Source organism: Cyprinus carpio, chromosome A18 (genome assembly GCF_018340385.1).
Source record: "Cyprinus carpio isolate SPL01 chromosome A18, ASM1834038v1, whole genome shotgun sequence".
NCBI classification, from domain to species: domain Eukaryota; kingdom Metazoa; phylum Chordata; class Actinopteri; order Cypriniformes; family Cyprinidae; genus Cyprinus; species Cyprinus carpio.
Window position 1 is genome coordinate 23741149 of NC_056589.1, and position 14482 is coordinate 23755630.

Consider the following 14482-nt stretch of genomic DNA (forward strand, 5'->3'; position numbering starts at 1 on the left):
CTGTCTGTCTGTCTGTCGTGGCCTGAAATCATGGCCTAGTGGTTAGAGAGTTTGACTCCATCATTTATTTGAAATAGAAATCTTTTGTAACATTATAAATGTCTTTACTTTTACTTTTGATCAATGTAATGTGTCCTTGCCAGTGTTGGGTAAGTTACTTAAAAAAGTAATCCACTACAAATTACTAATTACTTCTTTAAAATTGTAATTTGAATACATTACTGATTACTGCATTTAAATAGTGATCAGATTACTAATTGCTTTACTTTCAAGTTACTTTCAAGTTTACTTTACTTTTCAAGTTATCAAACCTAGAAAATGCACTGCAAAGAGAAACTTATAGTTCTTTCATTAATTTAATATTGACAGAAAAAAATACATAAGTATTATTTTTATAGCCTACACTCACAATATCAACAACAATTTATTTATTTATTTTGTAAAATAAAGAAAACAAATTGGGTGCGCTTTCTGCATTCTCAGTCTCCGCGAATATCTTGAGACCGGTCACTAAAATGAATGAAAATGACATGAGAAATACAGTATGCTATATCTAAAGAAAGCTTTAAGTGTCTATTATTAGTCATGTCGAAAACAAATATTCTCTGATAAAATAATCCATATGAAACCAACGCGTGGTGGGCTACAGTCTCTCCCGTCTGAGCTCACCTATATCACACCCATGCACATCGCTCGCTATATCATCATCCACGCGAAACCAGGCTTGAGACGTGCGAACATGTAAATCCATGTAAATCCAAAAGGTCCACATCACCTCCGTATACAAAGAAAGATTCAAGTTCATCTCGGCTACTTTTCGTTTTTGGAAGAAGACGCTCTTCTTAAGGAATAAGCAGTTGTGATGCTGACGCGGCTTAATGCAGCGGATGATCTCATTCTGATGAGTCATTTATTTTTACTTATTAGTGTTACTGTGACATAAACTTGTAAACATTCACTTGTTGAACTTTTCCCAAACTATACTGCCAGACTAAAACATGTTGAGTGCAACATTTTGAAATATGATTCATACGAATTGAAATACGACCTTTCATTGCATCTAAATCTTGTAGGACTTGTCTGCATTTTAGTTCACATTGTCCAATATTTTTTTTAGTTCATAATTTTTAAACATTTTGTAACCGCATTTGTAACTTTTGTAAAAAAAAGTGATGAAAAATAGAGAGGGAGCAAGAGAGAGAAAGGTTTATTGTATTCTGCACGCATGACAAATAGTGTCTGCCAGGACAGTGTTCGCTTGGTGGCATGTGCAGTGCAGGAGAGAGACAATTAGTCTGAAAAACATGCTGTGTAATGTTTAAAACAAGCTGAAAAGCAGTCAACAGTGAAGCTGAGGCTTGTCACATTGACGCTGGCAAGAATTCATTGTAAGTGTGCATCAGAACAAGTGAGCATGTCACTCATTTTTTTGAAAATAATCTTTCTCACTTTCTCTCTGTGATGTTATAACTAGCAAAAGTGGATGCATTCTTGATTTAATGACCTCTCTAAGAGTCCCAGGCTTCTACTTTCCGCCGTCATGCAAAGTGACTATTGATTATGCTGTATGTCTCTGAAAACATATTTCCTCTCTGTACCACGAAAAGAGAGATCATCCTTTAGCACTTAAGCGGATGTGCATATTTACTGTAGCAGCTCTGGTCTGCGGGGCAGTATTATGCCATGATGTACATCGCTGTGTTGTTGTAGCTGCAAGGTCTATTGTGTTGCGTGATAAAAGCCCTTAAATTTATTTACATCCTGTTGGTGTGCATGTAAAACATGCAAGACATACAAAACTCATTCATCCCAGCTTTGAATGATTTGTGGATCATTATTGCACTTCTAACACACGTGAATCCTGCATGGACTTCACGCTTCCAAGAGGATTAATATAATAGCTATTTTAGCATTGATTCTGGTTTGGATTTCAGCCACTTTTTTTTCCCCTCAGTTTGTTTTTCAAAACTGGAGTTACATAACTGTAGAGCACTCTCCAGATGAGTGTCAAGATGGAACTTGGTTGGGAGATTGAAGAACTTCAAATAAATACGTGAATAGAATATTTCATCACCTCAGCTTCTTTGCTGTGTAAATCCAAGGTGAGCAAGTTCAGCTCACCTCTCAACCACCTTCTGATGAAATTTCATCATCATGTTGGATTCAGACAGAGTTGACAGGTCCCAGTCTGCGTCTACACATTAACTTTTCCCAATATTATTTTATTTTCTCTGTGACCTGGTAGCTCAAACAATGTTTTTGAATTAAAAATGAACTTAGAAACCACAAATGGTTGCTTTTGGGGATAGATGGAGGATCTGTTTCTACGTCCTTCAAATGAATCAATGGAAAAAGAATGCTTCCTGCTCATGACTTTGTCAGGCAGACAAGTGAAATGCTAGAAGAAGAATAGAAAATATGCATTGACATCTCAGTTCCTCCAAATCCCAGTCCATGTCTTGTGTTTCTGTGAAGCTCAGGTCTACGTTTGTAGACAGCCAGATAACACACCATTCTTGAGAGTGAGGATGGCAGCGGGTCTCAGATTAGGAGATAGATGTGCACATCATGTTGAATAAGGGAAGAATTCCAATAACCAGAGCTGTTCCTCAAACACAACAGCCTCTGCCATGATAAAACCCTTTATTTATATAAAGGTTTAGGATTTTTATTGCCGTTCACAGTGAAAGATTTTTTATGTTTTAGTGAAATTTTTCATGTTTAATGCAGGCAAGCTGTGAGTGTTTCATGTTCTATAATATCCCATGTATTTATAGTTAAACTAACTTTTTTTTAGTTTAGTTGCAGTTCTTAAAATGTATGCACCTCAAGACACATTGTGATGTCAGTGATTTCATTGCCTCACGTGTGTCTACTCACTATGTGTTGTCCTGTTGATGAAGATAGAATATCATACTGGTTTGGATCGACATGAGGGTGAGTAAATGCTGACAAAGTTTTGGATCTGTCTCTTTCAGCCATTACTGTAGAGATTTGAATTCTTGTAAAGTAAGTGTCATTATTTCAGCTCTGCAACTGTGCTGGACTTGTCATCTGTCATCTTTGGTCCTCCGAGTCCAATACTTCTCATGTTCTTGGGCTCTTTAGAGCAATATCCGATGCTTTTCAGTCCTGGCTCTGTCCCAACATCCCCTTTGGTTTCCCAAGCCTTTGTTTCTTCCCGAGATAAGAGTGCTGCTTTTTCAAGGCTGAACAAACTAGTGTTTGCTGTTTGTTTGCCCAGAGCAGAACATCTGTTTGTCTTTGGGAACTGAAAGCACTATAGCTCTAGCACCATTTGGACTGTGTGTTTATAGCCCAGTAGAGCCATTTTGATGATGTGTTCAAAGTCTAGCACACATACAGACAACTGAGGTCCCAGTATCTTTTATGAGACAATGAGAAGATAATAAAGAGGATTCATTCTTTATTGGGTCATTTATGTATTACAATTTCTTAACCGTAAACAAAAACTTTCTTTTTTAATCATCTCATTTGCAACTTCTCAGAGAATTGTATTGGTAGTCACGTGACATACACTATTGTTCAATAGTAAGTAAGATTTTTTTTCAGTGGTTTTGAGTCTCTTATTCTCACCAAGGCTGCATTTATTGATCAAAAATGCAATTAAAACCATAACATTGTAAAATTGTATTTATCCTGTATGAAACTTTGAACTGGCAGTATTGGGGTTTAATCTTTCTACAGCGCATCTGTTGGCTTTTAAGGCTCACTACTGATTCTCTTCAGCGGTATATTTTTTCCCTCAGTTCTGCTGCATTTTTCACTGTCAGGCTTCTCTTTGAGACACTGCCACAGCAGACCCGACTCTCTTCTTCACTGTGGGGGGCTGTGCTTTGTGGAAACAATGAGGGGGTGAGTCAAAAGCAGACAATGTGAATTTGTCATGACCGTTTACAGCTGTTTTATTTTTTATTTATTTTTGTTATTAGTCTACTAAAACCACTCATGTAAAGGAGCCAAGGAGACAGATCAGGTTTGGGCTTTAAAGTCATAGTCCCCCCCCCCCCACCCCCCCCAAGTTTGACTGATACAGTAGTATGTTTTGGTGGTCGTTAATTCTCCTATAACTGCCGAAACAACCGTCTGAAGGGCAGCAATTTGGATGTTCTATTTCCAACACTGTTTCCAGTGTTCTATTTAAAACACTGGCTTAACGAATGAAGGGCAGAGATCGATTGCTCTCTGAGGATGGTTGCATCAGATGATCTGCTCATGGTATCAAAGAGATGTTTGAATCTCCCAGAGCCTTTAAATTGATGTCATATCAAGTTATTTCAATATATCTGTCATCACTGGGACATTACAGGACCACTTTCTGTACAAACAGTACTTACACCCATTAATACGATTTAAAATTACTAGTCTGTTTGAGCAACAAAGGGCCAGTGGTCATTTGAGCAGGATGAGGCCGCTCAGTAACGGGGTATCATTTCCCTCTTAGTGCGGAGTGCATACCAGCCTTTATGTCTTCATTACAATAGACTGTTTTATTTTAGTGTAAAATCAATGACAGCTAACTGGCTTCTTAAAGAGAGGCCCGCAACCCCCGGGGCCGTGCAACTCTCTTCGTTTTTCTCAGTCTCTCTCTATCTCGCCCTCTTTATTTCTTTTTATCACCTTTGTATTCAGAAGGTTATTAATGCTGCACACCGGAGAACATATTCATACATTTCTTTAAGCGGTAGACTGCTGTTCAGTATGTGCTTACCTTTAAGTCTACAGTCTGCTTTGGTTTGGTTTTATCTTAAGCAGTAAGCCATACATGGCCTCTTTCTGACCACCAGCTTCAATACAAGTTAAGCTGATGTTGATCAAGAGCTGCTGTGACTAATGTATGTTGACTTGTCCTGCGGTGTGATATGCTTCTATTTTAAACTGCTTTTTGCTAATTATTTTATAATCATTACACATGACCTCATATCACATGAAATATTATCACACCGCAGGCCATTTGATCAACAAGTGAATGAAAAGGATGTCGGAAAAAAGTAATAATATGAAAGAAATAATATAATTATTAAATTATGTAGAAATTTGACTACCGCAGGTGATTTTATAATTATTATATATGCAGCTTTTATGACTTAATATCATATGAAATACTGTTAAACTATAGAATCATTCACACAGAGATTCCGGAAAATACACAGATGACGTGTCCTGTAATTTGTCCCAGGACCTTTGAATTTGGTTCATTCATACTGTGAGTGATTTTCCAGAATCTTTGCGTGCGCTCACACACAGATCCCGTAAAGACACATGACATTACAGTGTGACATGTCATGTGACGTGTGTACCTTTCCACTAAGCTGGCGAACAATCTCAGCTTCAGCGCAGATAGTGAGGCACTCACTGATCAATGCTTCCTGCCAATTTGCACATAGATTTTTTGTTGTGAATGTTGATCTGCCTTCAAAACACCCGGTAAAAGAGTCACATGATAATGTGCATCATCACTACGACACGCCCTTTACAGCATTGGTTCTGCCTTTTGTTCACTCGTTCCGGAACTGATCCCAGCAAGTATGATACTAGGTCCTCATCCCGGGATCGATCCTGGGACGTGTTTGTGTTCACACAGAAGGCACTCTGTCAATTTTCTGGCAATTTTCCAGCATCAATGTGCTGGTTGAAAGGGGCTTACAAGACCATTTAAAATCAACTAAAACAAAAAAGGGAAACTTAAGAAAAAAAAGAAAGAAAGAAAATTATTTATATATTTATTTAAAATTATTTATATATTTCTCATAGAAATGTATAAAATCATAGAAAATTATTATTATTATTAATTTAACTTAAATGTGTTGATTTAAACCAATTATTATTACATCATTATTAAAATATGCAATAATATAACTACCCTAGATTATTTTCTGTGAAAAACAACAGCATATCATAGCAACTGAACCTGGAACATTCCTTTAATGTCCTTCAAAAACACACATGCACACCGTTTTGAGTTACTCCAGGGCTTGTGTGTCCTAATAAATCGTAAAGACGTGTGGGTCAGGGTGATATAACCTCTCATTAAGGTAGGTTTGCTGGACACCTACACTTTGACCCTCCTCTGAGGCAAAGCATGAAAAGGTTAATCACTCTCTCAGAGCGGACCCGTATGCACACAGATGATTCTGGAGGCCGTGTGAGTCACGTCCATCACTGCGCTGCAATAAGACTGAAGTTGCATGACTGCTTGTGTGTGTGAGCAGGTTTCTGCTGCAGTTGATATAGTGGTCAGAGTGATGGATAAGTTTCTCGCTCAGCTCCCGGAGAACCTGTTCCACAGTTTCAATTACACTGACCTTGAGCTTAAACCACATGCCTCACTGCAAACCCTTTCATCCATTTAAATTGAGTTGTCTCTTAGAGCTCCAACCCGCCTGTTCTTTGATGTAAAATCCAGGACGCTGCAGTGTTAAAGATTATTGTAATTTTAACAGTAAAAGACTGTAAAAATGCTTTAGTAAAAACACATCAATTGGTTATCCCTTTCTATATATGTTGAGAATCTGTAACATCCAATGGGACATTTCATGAAATACAACAAGCCCTCTTATAATTTACAGTGAAAAAAAAATTAAACTGACATTCCCAGAATTTCCTGTGTGACTCTTCACATAAGAATTAGTTTTTTTTTTTTTTTTTTGTTTTTTTTTTTCATTCAGTTCCTTATTTTTTCTTATTCAGGTATGTACAAAATAAAATAAAAATAACTCTAAACATCCTCAAATCAAGATTTATTTACTTTAAATGCAAATTGAACATACACATAAAGTATTTTCTGAGAAAGTGAACAACATGTTTTAGTTAGTGCTTAAAACAAGAACAAGTATCTGTCAGTGGGGTATGAAAAATAATTTTACCCTTTTCTGAGTCCATCAGCAGATATTGGACGTTTTAGACATTTATATTTAGAAAACATATCATTCGCCTTTCATTTCTTACTAAAATTTTCTTTCATTGGTCTTAAAAGGGTCACAAAAGTTCTAAAATGTTGCTGGCATATTTTATGGTAAAGTTCTGGCAGCCCCAGTTGCCTTTTTTTTTTAATATAATTTCTGTAAATGTTGTAGTTTTTTCCCCCCTCCAAAGCCATCTACCTCACCTTTTTAAAATTACACACTTGGTGTCCTCTTTGTCCTGTGAGAAATCGGAGGTAAGAGGCAGTGTGTTTACCCAGCAGTGTTTATTCCTCAGGGGCTCTGCTTAAGATGCACCAAGTTGGGTACGGCGTTGCAAGACATGCTTCCCATAATACATGTCCTTACTGAGACACTTTGTTTACTGAGAAGTCTGCAAACTGCTGTGTCGCCTTTCAACTCCTGCAGCAGCTTAGCATGTAAATATAGCACAGTGCTTTTCAAAACAAACACTCGCCATATAGAGCGTCAATTGTGAACATCCACTCCAACCTTGAAGAGCACAGATAGACTTAGGCACATTTTGCATGATGCTTCTAATCCAGTGAAGCGCATCTGTTGAAAATTTTGCTTTGAGAATGAGATGCAAGGCTTCTCCCACACATATTCAGTAGTGTTTAAGATGCAGTGGAATACCAGCACAAGGGCAGTGCTGAAGCGATGTCTAAGTCTAAGCCTCCAGCTCTTGCTAGAATTGTGACTGACACCTCCATCTCCAACAGAGCAATGCAAGCATCACTCATTCTTATGGAAATTATACAATTCCGTTTCCTCATGAAAATACAGCATACTATCTATGTGAAGAACTTTTTTTATTTTTATGTATTTATTTATTTGGAATTAATCTTACATCTTAATCTTTTTTTTATAATTATTAACATTACATGAACATGTTAAATAATGATAGATGCGAATAGATGTGTAATAAATGTGAATATTTATTAAAAAATAATACATTTAAAATACACACTATTTATATACTTATACAAATAAATGTCACTCACACTATATACATATAAATATATATACTATGTATATACATTCTATATATAAATATGTATTTTATTATTATTATATGAGTTGAATTTTGAAGAGTTTTGAAGTTATTATATCCTAAACTTCTAATAATAATATTAGATATTAAATAATATAGATATTTTTAGTAAAGATTGATCCTCTGAATTAATATGAAAATAGCAATATTTAATGTACAGTTAGTTCAAATTTTTACACCAGATATGTGTAAGAGCTTTTGGCTAAATAACTGAAGCTGTTTCAAGCAGATCAAGGAGGTTAAAAGAGGATACCTTCACCTGAAGTCATGTGATCATGACTACTACTCTAATACAGTAGCCCAAGAGCCTGTGTTTGAAATATTTCTGTCACCAGTTCTTGTAACTGAGGTGAAATGCATGGTTTTCTTGCCCCTTAAACTCTCTGTGCTCTTGGTCACATCTGCAGTGATTTTCTTAATTCACACTTTCTAGCTTCAGTTCAACGTAAACTTTAATATGCACCTATGGATATGCCATCGATTTACTTCTCTTCCTATGATTTTTTTTAAAGGGAGCTTAAAAATACTACAAACAGAACAGTCAAGAAAGGATTCTTGGAGTGCAGAGCTCAGTTGGGTGTTGAATTATTAAGTCTGTCCAGTGAGTGAGAACTGAAGCAAGAGGCCAGAATCTCCCCGTATCTCTTTCTCTCATCCTTTTTTTCATTTGAGACTCATCAGAGAAGAACAAAGCCTCCATTTATGTCCCCCGTCGAGGCGCACACTGCTAATGCACCATTATGAGGCACTCGCCTCACCACACTCATGTCCTTTTCCTGGGCTTTCAGGACTTTGCTGTAGCTCCGAGGACACTTTTTTCCCTGTCTTTACCTGCACAGTGCACCCCGACCCCTGTCTTTTTTCTCCCGCTAATGTGTTCACTTAGATTCTGCCCCTGCCTCTCACCTCTGCTTCTTCCTGGAGTTTTTGATGTGACTGCACAGGCTGCCGTTTCAATCACAGGAGTGGTTTTACAAATAAGGTAAATGAGTTAAAATTGCACACAGCCTTGAAGGATGGTCAGAGAGGCCTTATAAGCAGCACGGTCGATTTTTCCAGGCGTGCTCTGACTCTGTAAGTGTTTGAGGATGTTTTAAGTAGTGCTGTGACAGTTCGACCATGCTAATGCTAATGACCTTCAGTCACTGTTACACATATAAATGCTGCATGATGGATGGACAGGAAATGGCTTAGTGATTTGAGAAACATTGGTGTTAAATGTAGATTAGTCTGTTAGCTTAACCTTCAGTTGTGCATTCATAAACAGAAATATAGTGCTCCGGCAAACTTCTAGTGATAAATTTGTTTATATTTTAAATGCAAATGAGGTTTGTGGTATATTTTTGCAAACTGGATTGTGATAAATGTTCTCTTTATTATATCTCTATTTTTATATTAATATAAAATATATTTAAAAAATTTGATTTCACCCTTTATGTAATTGGATGTTGTAAATTTTGTAGTAAAGTGACCTATATAAAGACTATTATTATAGTCACATTTTATTTCAATTATATCAGAACAAATAAACTATATATTTATAAATTACTTTTATATTTTAATGCATTTAATTGATCAAACACAGTAAAGACATTTCAATTATTAAAAAAAAGCTATTTAAAATAAATCAGCATATTATAATAATTATAATAATAAGGATCATGTGACACTGAAGACTAGAGTAATAGCTTTGCCATCACAGTAAAAATATACTTTAAATATATATTAAAATAGAAAGCAGTTACTTATATTAATAATTATAATATTTCACAATATTTTAAAAGTCTTTGTATGATCTTTACATTTATATTTTTTTTTTATTTATGTGTGATTCACATCTTGCAGTTCAATTAATCAAGTAGCGGTTAAAAATAGTTTTCTGCAGTTTTAGTTGTGGCCCAATTATGAAATAATGATGCATCACAGCATATTAAAGTGAATCATAACATATTATTATGTGTACAGATATCCCTCAGATCCTTGTTTTCATTTGCGTCAGATTAAACAAATTATCTGCTCTGACTAAGGTTTATGGAGGCTGCTTCCTCTCAGGTTATTTGACAGCTCGCTGCTTCACAACATTGAAGTTGATACATCAAGTTCTACATGATACATTAGCGCAGAGCCATTTCTCACCTGCCAGGGCATTAAAAACAGCCCTCACCCTCAGGCTAAAGTGCTCCCTCACCAAACAGAGCATCAGCGCCCACTTTTAACCTGCCAAGTGTGAAATACACACAGCCTCTGTGTCTCTCACAGCGTTCTTTATCTCATCTGTGGTGGGAAAGGTACTCGGCAGAAGAGCATGCTGATCATTTCAACCACTATGACTGAAGGAATTTGTTTCACTCAGTTTCTGTCCTCAAGTTTGCTGCTTCAGTCTTGAAGGCATTGTCAGAGAGTTCAGAAAACTGCCTCATTTATGCTTGAAAGCGCATGTAAAAGCGATTAATAATTTATCATCACAAAAATTGATAATGCGATTGTCAGGTTTGCTTTTATCGCCATTGCGCCTTTGGACGGTTGTCGAACATGCTTATGCTTCAGTGACAACAGTGTTCACACTGGGAAGACACTCGTGATGGTTTTTGATTTGCTGCATGGTGCCCGTCAATTTATCAGTGCTGGGTTTGATTCCTTATTCACAAGGAGATTGCTTTGGGTATTCCAATAACAGCGAAGGAAATGTCAGCCGCTTCTTCCCTGTCATCTCTGCAGGCATCACTTTGTGCCCTTATCACAGATTGATGGGGAAAACAGGCTGTCCTCTCAGCGTTGTCAATCAGAAGCTCCTATAAAAATTACAGATTCGTCACCGCAGTCACGCAGCTGGACACTGTGTCTGCACACAAATGTCAATGGTCAGTCTTCAGTGTTTTATCAAAATCATGGTGTGGCACTCAAGGGTCCAAGATGGCAGGGTGTTTGTGCCCCCTAGAGGAACCTATTGGCATGACAAATTACTGCCGCATCAAAATCTGCTGTACTATTTAGCTGATTCTCTTTAACTTTTTACCCATTGGGCCTCTTCAGACTTTACAGAGAGTTCGAGACAGCAGCACGTTATGCTTTTTTGTTTACATCTACATGCAATGGGCAGTTAGTATTTGTGGTGCATTATGAATGTTGTTTTTCTGAACAGCTTTCGCTCTAAATCGATGTTCCAGAATGCATCAGTATCTCATAATCTGTTGCTTCTCTCTGCAGTTGTGTGGCTGTGGGCTACTTGGAGTTGGAATCTGGCTGTCTGTGTCTCAAGGCAGCTTCGCCACCTTCTCCCCCTCCTTCCCCTCTCTCTCCGCTGCCAACATGGTCATCGCCATAGGCGCCATCGTCATGGTGACGGGCTTCCTCGGTTGCCTGGGCGCCATCAAGGAAAACAAGTGCCTGCTTCTGACCGTAAGTTATGCCACACCTACACACTTTTATGCTCCTAAAATGTGAGGTGTGTTAACACTGCAGATCACTGATTGGTCAGAGAGAATTGTCACTACCAGCGTCACTGGATTTGTGACACGAGACACCAAACCTGATAGATCTAAATAGTCAAAAACAGCCACCAGAGTATCATTTGTCTGAGTATCACAAGTCTATAATCTCACCCACTTTGAAGCAGCACTAAACTCTAGTGGAAAAGCAAACTGAGCCAAAGTAAAGCGAGCTGTGCAGTGGAAAAGCACCATAAGTAGCACTATATTTCATAATACTATTTAAAGGTATAACCATGTACATGTATTTATTACTTTTTATGCATTTATAAATATATAATATATATATATATATATATATATATATATATATATATATATATATATATATATATATATATATATATACACACATATATATATATATATATATATATATATATATACTGTATATATATAAATTAAATATGAAAAATGTAAGGTATTATTTACACAACTCTCTGAAATATTTGATTCTGATTGGTCAATCACAACACTATACACATTATGCAAGTATTTTTACTAAATGTATAATTAACTAAATGTATAGTTTTCCCAGTCAATTTACAGTTTCCTACATCACTGTGCTAGTTTCATGGCTCACGTATTGGTCTGCAGTCTCTTTCTTCTTACATAAAACAATCAACTAAATTAACATTTCATGTCTTTTCATTTATTTATTTAGTGAGGCGCTGTGTAAAAAGTGGGACAATGTACAGCTGGCCAGTCATTATCCCAAAATAAGCCCCGTCAGGATATGAAGTGGCCTTATGGATATCTTTTATAATGCATTATACATACAGGCTTAAAGTAAACTGTTACCAGAGAGGTTTGCTAATTATCTGCATTGCAAAATTAGTCTCTTCATTGCACTCAAGGGTTTTGGTTCAGAGCCAGAGTGAAACCACATGCCTCTCTATTTTCCCCTCTTTGACTGCCAGTCTCGCTTTGATTTTACATCCATTTTCACCAATCATTCAGCTGATGGTGTTCAGCTCATTAAAGGGTAAGTACACCCAAAAATTAGGCTACATTTTACTCACCCCCGAGGCATCCTACAGTAGGTGTATATGACTTTCTTCTTTCAGACGAATCCAGTCGGATTGCTTCAGTCCAAAAGACGTGAACTAAAAAGCACCCTTCCATAAAAAAAGTGTCTCACACAGCTCCAGGGGGTGAACAAAGGCCTCCTGTAGTGACTCGATGGGTTTTTGTAAGAAAAATATCCATATTCAAAATGTATCTTAATCATTTTAATCTAGCTTGAGCCAACAGTTGTACACAGAAGCAGTTCCGGGAGCATGACCTATGGGGTCAGTGTTGCGCATGCCGGTGAGTCTCGTGAAAACCAACGATTTGTTAACCGGAGATTTTGGACTGAAGCAATGCAACCCCCTCTGCCTGCAATGATAGAGCTTGAAAGATCAAAGACATTTTTTTCTTCTGAAAGAAGAAAGTCATATCCACCTAGGATGCATCGGGGGTGAGTAAAACGCAGCCAAATTTTCATTTTTGGTTGAACTAAACCTTTAAATACTGCGCTATCCACTTGTGGACTTGCCATGTGATTCAAACAAGCTTCATTTTGATTATTATATTTAATGTAATGTACAAAAAATAAAAATAAACAAGTGTTACGTTCAGTTCAAGTGAATAAAAAGACGTTTGAAGCATTCACAAATCCAGTCAAACCCAAAATCATCATCACCATCCCTCCTTATTAATTTTTAATGTCAATCTCCAGTTCCTACGGTTCCCTAAATGCCTTTTAGATTGGAGCGGTGCAAATTCAAATGGCCTGACCTTTAGATTTCGCTAAAATATAGTCCTGTATATACACCGTGTCCATGGCTCTGAGGGATAGGGAGACATCAGAGAAGGGTTTTCACATCACTGGGTTTGAGATCTAACCAGCCAGCCCGGTGTTTCTGGATGTGGTGTAGCACTCTCTTCCCCCTGAGATCTAGGAAGGAAGAACCTTCAAAGCTTTTGCAGTCTTCACATCCATTCCTTCAACTTTGCTCTATTTATGTACCCCACATGGCCCAACCAGCAAGTAAAGTCGTGGCAGAGCAGACATGTACACACATCGTCATTCAGCAGCTGGCGAGGCCACACGTAGTCAACACAATCACTCTCACCCTCCTCTAATGGCGGAAGGGAACTTATTTTGTGAACCTGTCAATGTCGAGGTTCAATAAACAAGAGTCTCAAAGGCTTTCAGATGGCCCGAATCTGTGTTTCAGATGGACTTTGACAGGAACGGTCATCAGGAAATGACTGGAAAATGTACTGAGCACTCAGCGAAATAATGTTTACTGGCTGACAGGCACATGCTGTGTGGAAGGCTGTGTAAATATTTAGCTGAAGAAGTGAAATAGAATGAGAGGGAGAGAAGGAGTGTAGCTGAGATGATTCATTCAGACAAGTCTTTCCCTGTGTCTTTCTCTCTCTGTCATATCACTCACTTCCTTTTTTTGTGTGTATTTTCTTCCTGCAGTTCTTCATTGTCTTGCTGATTATTCTGCTGGCTGAGCTGATTTTGCTCATTCTTTTCTTCGTCTACTCTGATAAGGTAAGCCTGATTGCCAGTTTTATCTTGTGCAAATTATTTTACTGTATTTCTGTACAAATCCCACTATCTAATCTCTAATTGGTGGCAAATTCTTTGGCTTTGTTTTTTTTTTTTTTCATGAAGGATAAAACCGGATAGAAAAATCCCATGGAATTGCACCTTATTCTAACCAGGCATGACTTAATCATTAAACGATTAAAATCTGTAAGAAAAATGAGTTGCAGAGCATTTTGGGTTGTGCTTTACAGCCAAGTCTACATGAAATCTCATTAGTCCAGAATCTCTTTCCTCATAGCTGTAAACATCAATTATTGATTCGTATTGCATTGTAGTTTATGGGCATGTATTCTTGCATAACAAAAATGATCCACCTCAAGCAAACATATACATTTTTTATGCATATTTTTTTGTTTTCTGTCAACTATTTTTGATGTAGTATCCC

General features: G+C 37.2%; 1 protein-coding gene across 2 annotated transcripts in view; it reads left to right on the plus strand.

The window, feature by feature from the left end:
* Window positions 1-14482, plus strand: part of LOC109110776 (tetraspanin-9-like) — a 165390-nt gene that overhangs the window by 135127 nt on the left and 15781 nt on the right. For both annotated transcript variants that reach the window (XM_042775525.1, XM_042775524.1), the window contains 2 exons: window positions 11206-11397; window positions 13966-14040. In XM_042775525.1, coding sequence (XP_042631459.1) covers window positions 11206-11397; window positions 13966-14040 — 267 coding nt within the window. The remainder of the gene's footprint in view (window positions 1-11205; window positions 11398-13965; window positions 14041-14482) is intronic.